At 42.0% G+C, this 17,934-nt stretch overlaps 1 protein-coding gene across 1 annotated transcript in view; it reads right to left on the bottom strand.

Moving 5' to 3' along the window:
* Nucleotides 1–17,934, bottom strand: part of SFI1 (SFI1 centrin binding protein) — a 597,461-nt gene that overhangs the window by 515,437 nt on the left and 64,090 nt on the right. The window contains exons 4-5 of the mRNA XM_086942824.1: nucleotides 16,334–16,444; nucleotides 4,438–4,532 (exon numbers count right to left, since the gene is read on the bottom strand). Coding sequence (XP_086798950.1) covers nucleotides 4,438–4,532; nucleotides 16,334–16,444 — 206 coding nt within the window. The remainder of the gene's footprint in view (nucleotides 1–4,437; nucleotides 4,533–16,333; nucleotides 16,445–17,934) is intronic.

Raw genomic sequence — 17,934 nt, forward strand, 5'->3', positions numbered from 1 at the left:
ACCGGGGGCCCATACAAATATGCCCTCCTCCACTTCTCTTCTCTACTCTGGTAGATTTCTTCTTTTAGAACCTAGTTAGATGGGGAGACAGGCACGCTGCTACTGGGGGTTAGGCGGTAACCGTTTGCAGGGGGCGCAGGGTGGGGGGATGGGTTTATTGTTTTCTTTTTGTTATCGTCCATATTATTATTTATTTTTTTTCCTAGTCTTTCCTATACATGTACTATTGTCGTAATATCCGGACTCTGATCCTTAACTTCTAGTGTCAGGTTGCCATGCTTCTCCTGCTGTTTGACTTGTGGGTGAGTGGGTTTTGAGGATCCGCTTCTAAACTGTTTAGCGACTATACTACTGTCAATTCTACTTCTGTGGAGTGGTGTGGCTCACTGGTTTTGTCCACCATAAGCGTGGAAGGGTATGCTCAGATGTGAGTTCCTTGCTCACTGCACCATCAGGATTCAAGCAAGCCGGGCTGAAGACAGCTGTAATGCCAGAAACCGGTCCCCGGAAGCTTGTTTCCTTTCCAGTAAAACAATTGGCTTGGTAGTTTGGTCTGCCCTGTTCCCATGATGCACTGGGCCAGGGACAGACTAATTTGCATGTAGCCAGGTTCTGAGCTGGGATGGTGCAGTGAGCTAAAAAACGGTGATGGATCAAGCCCAGATCTGTTGACTGGGTAGGAGTGTTCTGCTTAATTCAGATACTCTGTCCATCACCACCCCCTTTTCTGAATCACTGGTTAGAGGCGGCAGACCCGGAAGCAGAGAACGGCCCGGGACCAGGGTTCAATTCCCGACGCGGCAGGGTCGTGGACCAGGGTCAGCATACTCGATAATTCTCGCCTCGGTGCCTACTCTAACCAGGGATCACACTCGGCAACTCTGGGCATTAGCTTGCCTCATCTCTACAACGGCCCCCCACATTCGCCGGGGATGCCTGGTTTCACCTTGGAGATACCCAGTAGGGACCATCTCACAGGGATAGCCAGGACGGGTTCCCCAGCGGTCTACAGCGCCACGACGCCTCAGGGCAGCAGTGCGCTTTACAAGACACATACATTTACATTTACTTCTGTGCTTAATATTGCGGCCCTCTCAAAGAATTTTGCCGTTTCAAGTCTATCCTATCTTTTGTACTAACTCACCCTGTTAACATCGGATGTATTTATGGCACCGGATATGTCTGTTTAATTTTTATTTTTGCTTTATAATAATAAAAAGATTTATAAAAAAAAAAAAGTGTGAGGCAAATATTCAGTTTTAGGTTTCAGGCAATTCTCTGAGTGATGTAAAATAATAAAATGCGTAATCTGATTGAACCGAGTGAAGTAGATGATCTAATCAAGCAGATGAAATTTCATCCTATATAGAAGGGAAAACTGGTCAGGGAATAGATCAGAACAAAAGATAGTAGACTTGGAGTCAATCGCTCAAAAGGCAACAGGATCCTGTCAGCAAAAGACAGTGGGGTGGGTTCCCAAATGAAGAGAAAAGTGGGTTAGGTGCCAGGTTGGGGGCATAAGAGTGAAAAAGAAAAAAAAACAGAGGAAGTCCTCTAATCGCATGGCAAGTTTAGTAGGTTTTTTTATAGTGACAAAATTAGTTCTCTTTGGTACTATCATTACTGTTTAGACAGAATAAAAACATTGAAGGCCAGATGTAGGTAAATCTAATTTACTGACTCATACCGAATCGGTATTTATGAATCGGTAAATTAGAAGGGGGGAGATGTAGGTAATTTTTTATTTTGAATTACCGAATCTGTAAGATTCGGTATTTACCGAGTCGGTAAATACCGAATCGGTATTCCCCATTGATTCCTATGGGCTTTGGAGCCCGTAGGAATCAATGGGAAATACCGAATCAGTATTTACCGAATCGGTAAATACCGAATCCAGCAAGGGTGCAGGGGGTGTCACTTTGACACCCTCTAGCACCCCAAGTGCAGGCTTGTGTGCCATGTGGCACACATACATGCCCTAAGGGCATGTCTGTGTGTCACATGGCACAGGTGTGCATGCACAGATGTGCATGCTCACCTGAATTCGGTATTTTACCACCCAATAGGATTGGGTGGTAAAATACCGACTCTTAATGGCCTGTGGCACTCTGTGGAGTGCCACCTACATCTTGATTTACCGAATTCAGTAAAATTACCGATTCGGTATTTTACAGAATCGGAAAATTTACAGATTCGGTAAATTTACCGATTCTGTAAACTGAAGGGCCCTACATCTCAAAATCCAATTACCGGTCGGTAACGGCCGAATTCGGCCGTTACCGACCGGTAATTGGCGACCTACATCTGGCCCTGAGTCTTTTAGTTTCATCTTGGAATGCGAATGGGTTAAGTATGAAAAGGAAACAACAAATAATGGATCTTTGGGAGTAGTGCACATGTGAGATTACTCTAGAAAAATAATTTACATAGAGATGAATGTAGGTGCCTTCTAAATAAAATAAAAATAAAAAAAATGTATTGAGCAAATTGTTTGTAAATAGACCATCTGTGTTGCACCAAGTGGATGCCTAAACCGGTTAGAATAAATTCCGGAGTAGTGATACTCAACTATGAAGTAGATGATGCAGGGAAGTGGGTAACTGGAAATGAGGGCCTACAAGAGAATATGTCCAATTGTGGATTATTACAACCCAAATAAGGTGGACCAAGTACCTTTAAGTAAATTTAGGTCCCGACTCCCTGGAAGATACATCCCCTATTTTAATAGGAGGTGGTTTTAATGTTTTTAGACTATAAAGTAAATAGATCATCAGAGCACACAAATATAGGCTCCCACTGAATAAGTGTGCACCTCAGATCTACTATAAAACATTTGGTGCAGTGCGATATGTGGAGGTCCACGTCTTATAATATTTTGAAGGTGGTGGATAAATTGTAAATAAAAGTTATAACTATAACTTTAGAATTTTTAACGTTTGTGTAGTTTAAACTTAGTTTGTATAGGGAAAATACATTTTCCTAACTATAACTAAGCTTTAACCTTTGCTTTTTTCCATTGAATTTCAAGGGTTTAAAAAAATTATAATAAAAATCTGTTTCAAATTGTGGAGTCCGTTGTCGCAAGTATAGAGTTGTTATGTGGTTCTGAGGTACTGAGACGTTCCATTGCTGATCCCTCCTTCACGATATATTTCCACTGAGACCAACTGCACTTACCAGACAACGGTTTTCCCAAAACAGATTGATTTAAATGATATATTCCTGCGCCCCGTATCTATCCAGACGGTCTTTGATGTATGGACCCGATCTATTTGCAACCAAGGGTGTTGCTCAATAACGACGTTCTTTACATTATTCTTCAGTGGTTTTGTAGACCAGAGCTGGGCCTTCAACTCTAGGCCGCATCAAGCCTTGTGGGAGTACCCAATCCCTCTCCACCCTTGACAACAAGCATCCCCTGTAGTGCCCCTCCCCTATTCCCGTCCTGATGAAGACCCCACTGCAAGGGATCAATTTCTGCCTGCCTTTACAATAGGGGTCGAAACGTCGACTGTCTTTCGTGTTTCTCAGCTTCATTTCAGAAGTAACGATATTCAGTACACTTATGAAGCATGTTATGTTGTAATAACAAATTTTGAACTTATGATCACTGACATTTTCAATTAGTCTAAGAATCTTTGATTGATTGTAGCCTTTGGCTCTGTTTTTATGTCACTTACCCTTCCTACACTCACTGCACCTCTTCCCCTTCCCCCTTGTCCAGGGCACTTTATGCAATTTACAAATGTTATTTCAATTAGAAAGAAAAGGCAAATTTCCCACTGACGTACAATAAAAATGATTGAGAAACAGTCTTCAAGGCCACAAGGAAAGATCCTTGGACTGTGAGCAAAAAAAACAACAACAAAAAACTAGTTTTTAATTGATGTATGTTCTAAATATGTGGGCACCATTCCTTGCTTTATTCTTTCATGAGTCATACTGTGACTGATTTATCTAACGGGATTAGGTTTTATTAAAAAAAACGGATATAAAATGTTGCCTCCTTCAAGTATGTTTTCTTGCTTTCTTGATTTTCAAATCTTAAAATAGGCATATGTATGAAGGTGTTTGAGGATCATGCACCTGTTCAAATACAGTCTACCAGGTATCAGAGAGAATCCCATGATGAAGAACCAGCATGACCAAAGGGCACTCAAACTATGCCAGCATGGAGTCTTATAGCTTGGATATGTTTTCTGCACGCATTTAGGAGGTTCCCCTATGTGTCATACATTCATTCACTCATGAAGTGACGTGAAGAGCTATGTAACTAAAAAATAAAAAATAGAAAAAGGATTGCTCACTTTTGCTTCTGCTCATGCAAATGCCACAGTCATGCCCCCTCATACTCAGCCAGCTTTATTAGCTTTTTTGACCTTTCTAGATCTCTTGCTCTGCTCCCACCAACAATCAAGTAGTCCCCCTTCTGCTCACCATGAAGTGCTGCTGCCTGGTATTTGGTTCTTTTCTGGCGCTCGTGACGGATATATGTTGTCCATGCCTTGAAAGTGAGGTTGTACAAGACATACCTAATGAAAGAGAAAACAACACACTTTGTCAGCTGAGGGACAAGGGATGAGGTTGCGCTTTTTTTTTGTCACTCTGGAACTGCTTTCTGTGTCAGTCTTGCAGTTTGCTTGCGTACACTACCACGGTCTACCTCTTTCTTTACACCAGTCTCACCACTGAGACTGATAAACTTAGTAGCTACTCATCTAGCTGGACACAAGAATGTTCCCACCTCCAATCCTGTATTTATTGGTCTATGAAGAGGTGACAGGTTCCAGTTTTCACAGTTACAATTAAGCAAAAAGGACTCTTTTGCTGTGTTTCTCAAGCGAAGTACTGGGCACTACCCCGGACTGATTTCTCGCCGTCTGCTGTGAATATCCGTTTCATTGACTTATTACAGGCTAAAACAGAATGAGAGAACGCTCACCTGTGTTGCGGGGTTTCTTTTGGAGGATCACTTGTAAGGACGGTGACGTTCTTGGAAAGCATCAGCTTTAGACTGTAATATGTCAATTTTCTCCTAGGTGCAGGTATGTTTTCCTATGGCTGAGTGGAGGCATGGTGCGCAAGCTAGACAACGGGGGTAATGAATGGAAGTAGAGATGCTAAAACACTGCGATCTTGACACAAGACGGAGGTGGTTAGTCACTCCTTAGTAGGGCATCACAAGGGAAGCAGGGCCGTAACCCACCTTCTGTTTTTTAGTTCGGCTCAAATGAGCCTAAAAACTGATACATTTATGGTTGTGAATGCATCCTGTGTGTGATGGGCTCATGTGAGGGTTCTATATATACTGATTTCTCAGCCTCAACAGAATCATCACTAGTCGCACCTTGCTAAACACATTAAGCCCAGTTGAAGCATACATTGCATAATGTATACAAGAAGCATGGTCTGTTCCACATTAGAGTGAATGTGGAACATTGGTTGGGTGTTTTCCCATTCCAAAATATGAACTAGTTTCATGAGTACAAGACATTGAACTCAGCTAAGCACAAGGTCTAGCCAGCCTCTACTCCTCAGAATTTGAGAACTGGGGATTTAAGTTGTTTTTTTACTGGACCGATCAAGCACCTGAAAACCGGGGAGTAATAATGTGAAGCTTACAGTGGGTAGATTTAGGTGAAATGCTGGATCACTTGCAATATAATGTAGCCTGTACAGTCTTCACTTCGAGGCATGCAACATACTCTCTGGATATATACAAAACTTTGTATTTGCACTTTTATTACAGCAAGAAATATAATAACTGTTCATTACAATGTAGCAGGGTCTGGAGACAGTGTTTCTCAGATATCTTACACAGCTATATGCCCTGAACGATCTTGAGAATGAGTTTGGTTTGATATTCAAAGAGGATTCTATCTTAATGTAACATCCAGCTTCCCTTTGTGCCAACCAAAAATGTCCTGCCTAATAAGAATATATGCAAACTAACAGTCCCTTTATGCTCTGTTCCACAAGGAAGAGCAATGTACTATGTTCTAACATTCTGTTGTTGAATCCAACATCCACAGGGAGGGTCCTTTCGTGGGAAGCGAATGAGTCACGACTGATCATTCTCTGCTCAACACTGCAGGCAGACAAATTCTAGAGGCATGACTATCTTGTATTTCCAAGATGATCAGAGACAGATTATGTGGGAGGTCGTACTTCCTATTTTTTTAAACCTGTGAACTCTTTGTAATGGTGAGATAAGATTGGAAAGAGCGAGGCGCAACTACTGATGGAGTTCATTACATCCCAGCAAGCATTTAATCATTTTTCACACCAATTCCCCAACCTCACAAAGACATAAGGTGCAATGAAGATGATAGAAGACCTAAACTTCAAGGGAGATATCAGAAGGGATGGTCAGGTTCTTGAAGGAGGTTCTGGTTTCTTCTTCATTTTCTTTGTAGCACAAACCTGCATCTGGAGATCTGCCTGGTCTCCTACCTAAAGCTAGGCATATTCATTAGAAAGATACATTTCAGGATGTAGGCTTTGCATAAAGTAAAGATAGTGGCTTTCTTACACAAACTGGATTTACAAAATGCTTACCTTCACTTGAAAATTCATCCCCTGCGTTGGAAGTTCCAGCACTTTGTGATAAATGGTCATGATTATTAACCCCAAGTTCTTTTATTCAATCTAATGTCCAGCCTATGAGGTTTCCCTTGTAGAAATTTTGCAAGACACTCTTATTCAGGTTGACTTTTATCGGGTCTATTGGCTGGTGCACAAAGATCATCAAGCTGAGAAGAACCCTCTGCATTTTTTGCAGCACAGCTGTAGCGAAGCCCTTGCTTCATCAGCTTCTGTGGGTGGGCCACATGGGCAGGTATTATAGGGCCCTTACTAACTTGGATCTGTGGCTCGCAGGTCATCAAAAGAGAGAAACAGAAATGAATAAAACACAGCTGTGGTCTGGGGCGCAAAGGGTTCCAAAGTAGCAAAAAAACTGTTACAGAGAGAGAGAGAAATTATTAAAATGGTAAAGAAAAAGTATGATGCACCGAAGGGAAGGAGAATAGAATGCAAATAAGGAGAGAAAGGTGGAAAGAACAAGGAAAGCAGGATGTAAAAATGGCACAAAAGAAGAATTGAATTAAGGAAAGAGTGAAAGGAAGAAAAAGAAAAGGAAGAACAAACGAAAGCACAAAAGAACGAATTTATGATCGAAAAAGCTAAGCAAGACGAAAAGATAAAAGGAACAAAGAAATAAACATGGAAAGAGGGAATGAAATGAGAAAAACAGAATAAAATAATAATAGACTAAATGAGAGCCGGAAGGAGAGACAAGACATAATTAACGAATGAAAGGAAAACAAAAAGAAAAAGGATAGAAGGAAGGGGAAGAAGTAGGACAAGAGAATGATAAGAATAAAAGGAACACATAAGAATGAAAGGATGGGAGGAAGGAAAGATGGAAAGAAAAACAAATATAAACAGAAAGAATGAGAGAAAGAGGAACAGACAGAAAGAAGAATGAAAGGAGAATGGAAAGAAGTAAAGAGAAAATAGAAATTAGAAAAGAAAGATGGATGGAAAGAAGGGCAGGATACAGAAAATGGAAGGAAAATTAGAAGATGGAAATCACGAAAGAAAGAAGTAAATGCGGGTAAATGCAGTTTTTGACAAAATTCCTTTGATGCTGTAAAATATCTTACAAATTTTCATTGGGGGAATAATTCCCACTGACTTCCATTATAAAGGTTGGCTTGCTCTCTTTGCCCCGTTATTTAGTGCCATAAAAAGGAGGGAAATGATTTTTCTTGGCATCTCCCTTTTATTGCCAGTTGTTGAAAGATCATTCTGTTAAAGCTAAAAAATATTAAACAAACCAGCGACTCAATATTCTGCTCAGATGAAAGTATAAGAACCTCCCAACCGAATTAGTAGAAAAAAATAGCACTCTTATTTTACAGCCTTCCAACATCAAGAAACATTAGTCAGCCTGCAGCTGTAGGTTTAAGTGTTTATGGCAACTTGCCCTTTAACAGTTTGATAATTGCATCACAATCTGGTGGGATACATATAGTCAAGTCAAGTCAAAGAATTTATATAGCGCGCTACATACCCAGAGGGTCTCAAGGCGCTTGAGGAGGGGTGGGGAATTACTTGTCAAATATCCACGTTTTAAGTTGCTTTCTGAATGCTAGGTGGTTCTGGGTAAGGCGAAGGTGAGTGGGAAGTGAGTTCCAGGTTTTAGCTGCCAGGTAGGAGAAGGATCTGCCTCCCATGGTGGTTTTGTTGATGCGAGGTACAGTGGCAAGGGCTTGGTTGGATGATCGTAGCTGGCGGGAGGGGGTGTAGAAGGACAGTCGTGTGTTGAGGCATTCTGGTCCGATTTCGTAGAGTGCTTTGTGTGCGTGGGTTAGATGCCGGAAAGTGATCCTCTTATTGACGGGAAGCCAGTGGAGGTTTTTCAGGTGACCAGAGATATGTTCTTTACGTGGGATGTCTAATATGAGCCTGGCAGAGGCGTTTTGGATTCGTTGGAGTTTTTTCTGGAGTTTAGCGGTAGTACCGGCGTAGAGGGTGTTTCCATAGTCCAGTCGGCTCGTGACCAGAGCGTGGGTGACCGTTTTCCTAGTTTCGGTGGGGATCCAACGAAATGTTTTTTTGAGCATGCGAAGAATGTTGAAGCATGATGAAGAGACGGCGTTGACTTGTCTGTTCATCGAAAGTGAGGAATCCAGGATGAAGCCCAGGTTCCGTGCGTGGTCTGTCGGGATGGGTGCTTTTCCAAGGGCTTCTGGCCACCACGAGTCGTCCCATGCAGAGGGGGAGGTACCTAAGATGAAGACTTCTGTTTTATCTGAGTTCAGTTTCAGACGGCTGTGTTTCATCCATTCGGCTACTTCTTTCATTCCTTCGTGTAGGTTAGTTTTGGCGGTGCTAGGGTCATTGGTGAGTGATAGGATCAGTTGAGTGTCATCCGCGTAGGAGATGATGTTGAGGTTGTGTTGGCGTGCGATGGCCGCGAGGGGGCTCATGTATACGTTGAAAAGGGTGGGGCTGAGTGAAGATCCTTGTGGTACGCCGCAGATGACTTCAGTGGCCTCTGACTTGAATGGTGGGAGGCGGACTCTCTGGGTTCTTCCGGTGAGGAACGAGGTGATCCATTCTAGTGCTTTTCCTTGGATTCCGATGTTTCTGAGGCGCTGTAGAAGGGTGCTATGGCAGACTGTGTCGAAAGCTGCGGAGAGGTCGAGGAGGATGAGGGCGACTGTGTCTCCATTGTCCAGTAGAGTTCGAATGTCGTCTGTTGCTGCGATGAGGGCGGTCTCCGTGCTGTGTTTTGCTCGGAAGCCGGACTGTGAGGAGTCGAGGGATTTGTTGGCTTCGAGGAAGGCGGCGAGCTGGTTGTTGACAGCTTTCTCGATGACTTTGGCCGGGAATGGAAGGAGCGAGATGGGACGGTAGTTTTTGAGTTCGGTGGGGTCCGCTGTGGGTTTTTTCAGAAGGGCGCTGAGTTCAGCGTGTTTCCAGCTTTCCGGGAAGGTGGCGGAGTTGAGGGAGCAGTTGATGACGTCTCGGAGGTGCGGTGCTATGATGGAGTCTGCTTTGTTGAAGATGTGGTGAGGGCATGGGTCTGTGGGGGATCCTGAATGGATGGAGTTCATCAGGCGGATGGTGTCTTCAGTGGAGATTGGGTTCCAGTCATTAAGGATGTTCGAGGGGGGTGAAGGTCCAGCATGTGGTTGGGTGGGTTGGTCTCCGGGTTGGTTGTCGAAGCTGTTGTGGATGTCTGCAATTTTGTTGTGGAAGAATGAGGCTAGGGAGTCGCAGAGGGCTTGAGAGGGGGTGATGTCGTTAGAGTTGGCCGAGGGATTGGTAAATTCCTTGACGATGTTGAAAAGTTCCTTGCTGTTGTGGGCGTTGCTATCTAGTCGGTCCTTGAAGGCGGTTTTCTTGGCCTTTCGGATCAGTTGGTGGTGTATGCGGGTGGCGTTTTTGAAGGCGTCCTTGGTGCTGGTGGTTGGGTCTTTTTTCCAGGCCTTCTCAAGGGAGCGGCAGAGTTTCTTGGATTTCTTAAGATCATCGTTGAACCAGGAGGCCTTCTTGCTGCCAAGTTTGATTTGTCGTTTTTTCAGTGGTGCGAGGATGTCGGCGCTGTTGGATAACCATAGGGTGAGGTTGGTGGCGGCTTGGTCGGGGTTTGAGGAGTGGGCTGGGGGGTTTAGAAGAAGCGATGAGGAGATCTGGTCGATGGTGATTTTGTTCCAGTTTCTTTGCAGAGTTGGTTGGGGGTGGTTGTTGGGTTTGGGCTTGTTGTAGGTAAAGTGAACGCAGCTGTGGTCAGTCCAGAGGAGAGCCGTAGTGTGGCTGAAGGAGACATGATTGCTGGAGGTGAAGATTGGGTCGAGTGTGTGACCTGCGATGTGGGTGGGGGAAGTGACCAGTTGTTTAAGTCCGAGGTTGGCGAGGTTGTCCAGAAGGGTGGTGGAGTTGTGGTCGTTGTTCTTTTCAAGGTGAAAATTGAGGTCTCCCAGAAGGATGTAATCTTTGGAGGGGAGCGCGTGTGGAGTGATGAAGTCCGTGATGTCCTCACTAAATTGTGCGCAGGGTCCTGGGGGTCTGTAAAGGAGGGTGCCTCTGAGTGTGGTCTTAGGGTCGATGTGGATCTGGAAATGAAGGTGTTCAGAGTTGGCGAGATTGACGCCAGGGTCACAGGATATTACGCTTTTTAACAAGTGATCAGAACAGATTTGACTGAAGCTGTCCATTGAGAATCCAAAACTCACGGTCATATCATCAACACAGTTATTTCCCCAAGCAGTGTACGGACGAGCCACTCTAGGGGCCCGATGTAGGTAGCCAAATACCGGTCGGTAACGGCCAATTTCGGCCGTTACCGACCGGTATTTGAAGATGGAGATGTAGGGGCATGTTAAAATACAGAATCGGTAATTTTACTGATTCTGTAAAATACCGAATCGGTAAAATTACCGATTCTGTATTTTGACATGTAGGTAGCACTTAAATCAGTGCTACAGGAGTTTAAGAAGTCGTTATTTACCACCAACTAGAAGTTGGTGGTAAATAATGAAAACCCTTTCAAAAGCATTTTTTTTGCTTTTAAAACGGTGCCGTGTTGCAGACATATATGCCCTAAGGGCATGTATGTCTGCAACATGTGCACCCATGCACAATTGAGGGGTGCAACAGGGTGTCAAAGTGACACCCTGCCACCCTTCAATGTTTCCCCCAATTACCGAATCGGTATTTACCGATTCGGTAATTGACATTCATTCCTATGGGCCTCCAGGCCCATAGGAATGAATGGCAATTACCGAATCGGTAAATACCGATTCGGTAATTACCAAATCTTACCGATTCTGTAATGAATTCGGTAAAATTACCTAAATCCAGATTGCCAGTTCTTAAATACCGAATCGGTATGATTCGGTATTTAAGAATCGGTAATCTGGGATTACCTACATCGGGCCCTAAATGAGAAATATCCAGGATCTGTGATCTTCTCTGGCAGTATCTCACTCCAAGTAGACAGAGGTGCAAGCAATTTGGCATGGTTTCTTTATGTTCAACCTCATCTTATCTCTATCCTTTCTGACTGTTCAGAGATACATTAATGTGGAAAAACTTTCCATAAATTGCACAGTGGAACAAAGAGTCACAGAGAATCCTACAGCAGATGATAAGCTAATGTGCAGGACTAAATATAGTGCCTCTATCAGCATTGCATGTACTAAGCAACAAGAAAGTTCAAACCGATGTTCTCAGGCATCAGTTTTCCTCCTAATAGCTACCTGGATCCTGTTCAGTTTCACCAAATTTCACTCAGGTCTGTGGCCTCTGGCTGATCATGCTAATGTTGGAAGAACGTGCTCTACTTCTAATTTTCTGTACAATGGCCCAGGGTGTTTCACTTTTAGAAATGCACTGACGCAAACATGGTCTCCGGGTCTTCTCTACACAAACATCTATTGTGCTGGTTGTGTCAGAAAGGAAGAGTGTAGCAAGATATCTGCCCCTCGATAGCTTATCAGTAGATTAAGGATGGACACATCCATCCAAGCAATATATAATAGTATTTCCTCCTTTAAATACCATGGTTGGTATCTATTTATGGAGGGAAATAACACCATCTTGAAAGATATTCTGCTAAGCCCTCTAATACTGAAGCATGTTTTTTAGAAAAAAGTATTTTCAATATAATAGGATCATCTTTCAAGATGGTAGTCTTTCACCCACAATTCACTGATTATTTTAATATGTTATTACCGGGGAAAGCTGAAATGTTAGAATAATGCTTGTTTTGAGCTGTAAATCTTGTGAAAAGTCAATAATGATGTGTGGGATACAGAATAGAGGAGCTGCCCTATACAATACTATTGTCAATTATGAGATCTTTTTTTCTTATGTTGGAATCATGTTCAAAGTGTGTTTTTCACGGATTATCTTTATCTATATTTTGTTACTTGTTTAGCACATATCAAAAATTACTAAAACCACTATTTTTACAGGTTGCTGGCGACTGGGTTCTCAAAACTCTAATTTGAAACTCTTTTGATAATTGGTTTAAGAAATTAATGAAAAGAAATACTTATATAATACATTCCTGGACATTTGCAATGGACCCATTTCCTTTTGTAAAGGATTTGCTCTAGCTCTCAGATTTCCATCAATTTGATTTTGAACAAATAGGACATACAAACTTCTCAAAACAATGGTGTAAGATCCTTGAAAGGATTAAGATGAACGCAGGATTGGTGATGAAGTATAATCCAAGTTTGTTTCCAGGTAAAGATGAAGCCATCCAAACCACTGCCAGCCCAAGTAATTGCCCAGCATCAACTGAATGTAAACATTCTTGAACCTTAAGAACAGAGTTGGAACAGAATCATGGTGATGCCATATTGCTATGGTACAGGAGTTACAGGAGAATATCACATATCTTCCCCCCAAAATAACAAAACAAAAGTTCAAGATACATAATCATTCAAATACATGGGTTTTCTTGTAATTCTAGAAGATGTGCGTAAGGTATCTAAATCAACATGGTGACTCTTCTTTGAAACAATAGGTACATCTAAATTCATTGGACCCGAAAACACAGAAACCCTATTGAGGTTCCACATCCTATGATCTTGGGTTCTTACAGCATTTTTAAAAACTTTGATAACCTTTATAGGATCCGAACATTTAACTTTTGAACTAGGAAGTTTGATAACTACAAAATCCCCAACTCTCACTACAGTATTCTTTGTTTATTTCCTGCAATCAAAAGATGCTTTTCTTTTTTGACACTCATGCCTTTCTTTCAAGCGCCAATCCGGCTCCTGTAAAGGAGTCTTAGAAACAGACTCACCCACATCTCTCACCCAAGAAGGCTCAACAAGAGTACTGGGAACCCTACCTTTGAAAAGATAGAAAGGAGACTTTCCAGTAGATGAGTGAGGAGTAAGACTATAAGTCTCAACTCTTCTAAGAACTTCTTGCTTCCAATTAAGACCAGAAGACTTAGCTAATGAGATAGTTTCCTTTAACACTCTATTAAATCTTTCAATCATTCCATTAGTTTCTGGATCATAGAGCGAGCATTTTTAATGAGAAATACCTCTATTCTTCAAGAAACACTCCATTAGCTTTGAGACTAATTGTACTCCATTATCTGAGAGTATAGAGTCCGGATATCCCTCTCTAGCTATGAGAGACTCCAAGAACTTTATAACCTGAGGGGTCTCAATATTAGGGGTGAAATGGATCTCAGGCCAACTAGAGTACAAAAGAACAAAAATAAAAGTTTGCTGACCATCATGGTGAACAGGACCCACAATATTGAAAGCAATATCACTCCATGGTTTCTTAGGAAGCTCTCTGATCACCATAGGTTGAACCCTCACAACCCTTGTGAATAAGAGAAACAACCTCTGATAAAAACAGAATCTGAAGACAACAAGACCTTCATTGCTCCTGGCTAATAATCTCTTCATCAACAAGACAAACATGAACCTCAGGATCATCTCACTCATCTAGGGGAACCTCATCATGACAATCATTTAGCAACCTAGAGAGTGTGTCTGCAACATTGTTGTCAACACCTGGGATATACCTAATTTCAAAATCATACTCTTGCAAAGCAATGACCCATTTGGTGATCCTGCTTGAAATAAGATCAATACCCTTCTTTGAGAATGTGTCACATAAAGGCTTGTGATCAGTCTTCACTAGGAATGTAGTACCCCATAGAAATGTTTTAAACTTTCTAATGGCCCAAAAAAACGGCCAGAGCCTCACGCTCAATGACAGAGTACCTGGACTCAGGATCTCTTAGACCACGTGAAGCAAACATAATAGTAGACTCAGACATAACATCCTTAGCTTCTTGTTGGAGTACAGCCCCTAACCCTTTTAGAGTTGCATCAGTGGTAACAACAGAAGTTCTGCAAGGGTCGAAACTCGTCAAAACAGGCAGTGATTTATATTTTTCTTTGATGGAATTAAACTCTGTATCACAATCAGTATTCCACTTAAACTCACAACCCTTCTTTAATTAACTTCTCATATTAGCAGACAACTCTGCAAACGCCTCAACAAATTTGTTGTAGTATTCAACCACACCAAAAAACTTAGCTAGTTCTTCTTTGCAAGTTGGAGGTGGCATCTGAGTTATAGTATCAATGAGACTAGGGTACCATATTGTGAGATGGTGTGCCCTAAATAGTGAATTGACGAGGTACCAAATTTGCATTTCTCAGATTTCATAGTGAGATTGGCATTACCCAACTTACCCAACACATCATAAAGGTACCTTTCATGTTCCTTATGGCTTTTGGCAAATACCAGAATATCATCTTGGTAAACACAGAAGCCCTTACAACCCTTCAATGTTTTTTCCATTATGCGTTGAAAAACAGCAGCTGCTGATACAAGCCAAAAAGGCATGCGCACAAACCTAAAGGAACCAAACGGGGTAATGAAAGAAGTGAAATTCCTGGAGGCTTCATCCAATTCAATCTGATGATAGGCTGAAGTTAAGTCGATGGTGCTAAACACCTTAGCCCCATCCAACAAAGTTAGCAACTCAGAGATATTGGGTAGGGGATATCTGTCCACAACCACACACTTGTTTAACTGCCTCAAGTCCACGCATAGACGAAGAGACCCATCAGACTTGCGGGCAGCTACAACTGGAGAAAGATAATCAGTTGCTGTTACCTCCTCAATGATGCCTCCATCTTTCAGTTTACACAGTTCTCTTTTCATTTCTTCCCTCACTGCTAAAGGAACATTTCTTGCCTTACCACAAAATGGTTGAGAGTTAGAACAAAGTGGTATTCTCAGCTTAAAATGTTTGAGACATCCTAAACTATTCTTGAAAACATGAGAAAATTTCTCTTTGACTTTACACTCTAACAAACTGTCAGTGGATATGTCAATGGTTTGAACAATCTCTTTAAATTTGATGGGACAAACGCTACTAGGATCCAACATTACTCCCAAATCACCCTGGTGGAACCAACTTATGATGCTGTTGCCTTTTAAGGAAACATAAACCTTCCCTGAAACATAGCGCCCTTTGTATTCAATGAGCCCATTTAAGTAACCCTTTAGGGGAATGATTTCCCCACCATATGCTAAAGGACGAATGTCCGGCTTGTGAAGAACAACTTTGTGAGACAACTTAGATTCAAAGAAACTTCTAGAAATAATAGTGATTTTTGCGCCTAATAAATATGAGCCATGCAAGTTGAGACAGTGTTTGAAAATATTAATTAATTGTCTAGATATATATGTCAAGAAGGGAAAACAAACAAAATTGATAAGAGGCTGTATACCTTACTAACAGAGAGGGGTGGGAAGGATGGAAGATTACACACCCATACTGGCTTCATTGATTATTAGTGTAGAAACTAGGTATTTCAACTCAGGCATGTAACATAGGCAATAATAATTTATGTAGGCCTAGGGGGAAGCAACAGCTCTGTATAATAATTTAGAGACCAATTCAGGCTCATGTATATTAGGTTGTGTATTTAACCAGTAGCATATAGATTCCTGCTCCTTTATGTACGTTGCTTTTCAGTGCAGAAACTTATCAGTATCCACATCCTTACCCTCAGTGAAGCTGGTGAGATGTAGTGGAAGTGTTTACTCATTTATGAAAGAATGGGATTTTCACATACCACAGCGTGGGTTGCATTATTGCTTGTATGTGAGGGCATGCATGCCAGGGAGTACTCAGTCTTCTGGAAAAGATGTCTGTGCAGGCTGATGGAGGGAAATGTGTGCCACGCATGAAATGCTTCAAATACATTCTGAACACTGCTTTTTTTGTAAATCAATAAAAATATGAAAACCTGACCTGTAGTGGCAGTCAGCTCGGATGCTCAGCTTCCACTCCTTCCGGACAACCCACCATTGCTCCTTCCACTCAGCAAAAGCGCCAAGCAGCAGCTTCCGCTCATAAAAACACCTAAAGGAATCATAGTGAGTGAGCTAAAAGAAGGGCTATAACCACCTGCCATTTTTATATATTTTTATTCATAAAGTTTTATAAAGTGCAACATGACCATACTTTTGGGGTCTGATAGCTGTACAACCTAATAAATAGCATCACATATAAAAAGAGCAAAATCTAGAATATACAACATGAAAAGATAATACAAAGAGACAGAGAAATCACCAGCAAAGAAATCAAATTGGCATGGATAGATGCATCAGATAGGAAGGAGATTATTCAGTAGTCTCATTTTTACTTTGTTTTGAAAAGAACGAATGAAGGGATGGTCCTGATCTCTGGGGAAAGAGTTTTCCAAATTCTTGGGGCAATTCCAGAGAAAGATCCCTTTTAGGTTTTGTTTTCGTGAAATTTTTGGGGGTATAGCAGTTGGGAGCATGTACTACGAGAAGCTCTATTCCTTCCAGATACAACCTGTTTCTGAACCCAGCAGCAAGGAGTGTTGTGGTGGATGGCTCTGTATGTCATGCATGCTATTTTTAGGTGGATCCTAGAGTCATAAGTTAGCCAGTTCAGAGAGTGGAGGGCTGGGGTGATGGGAACATTTTTATTTACGCCAGTTATGAGCCGTACAGCCGCATGGAGGGTGGCCCTCAGCAGTGCTAGTTTTATTTTCAGTGGCCAATAAGGGTAGCAATCCCATAGAAAAGTTTGGAGATCATGAGAGCCTAAACCGCCATCTTGAGATCTGCATTGGGCAGGAAAGGCTTTAGTTTTCGTAAGACGTGGAGATGGAAATTGGCCCCTGTGGTTGTGGAGCTGATGTGATTCATCATGGAGAGGTTGTTGTCTAGTGTTATTCCTAGGGATTTTGCTGAATCAATGATATGTGGAGTACAGTTCAAGGCGGTGAGAAGTGGGAGCCAGTCTTTGATATTAGAGGGGGGGTTGGGTGGCGAGATTATTAGGAATCTGGTTTTGAGGGCGTTAAACTTGAGCTGTTTAAGTGTTAACCAGTGTTGAGTTTTGTTCAAGATATTATTGAGAGTGCTGATGTCCTTAGGGGAGGTAATCTTCATGTACAATTATGTATCATCAGCGTACATATGGTAGGAGATGTTGGAGTGTTTGAGGATTTCAGTAGGGGGTTTCATGTAAAGAGGGTGGGCGAAAGTGAAGAACCTTGGGGAACGCTGTTAGTGACCCGTTTCTGATCGGATAAGTCATGATTGATTAGGAGTCGTTGAGATCTGTGTTGTAGGAATGAGCAGAAGCATTTTTGAGAACCATAGTTGAGAGACACTATAAACTCTTATCTGTAAGGTGTACTTCCCTACCTCCGGAGGTGACACATTGTATGCACACTCAAACTGCTCAGTTTTCAAAACCCAGTCAAAGTATTCCGCAAAGTCTGTGTTTCCATCGACTGTCAAGTGGATATCAGATTAGGCTCTTAGATGCTCTCATATCCTATTTGGCGATGTTTGGATTGAAAGAATAAAGTG

This window comes from Lissotriton vulgaris, chromosome 11 (assembly GCF_964263255.1).
Source record: "Lissotriton vulgaris chromosome 11, aLisVul1.2, whole genome shotgun sequence".
Lineage (NCBI taxonomy): Eukaryota > Metazoa > Chordata > Amphibia > Caudata > Salamandridae > Lissotriton > Lissotriton vulgaris.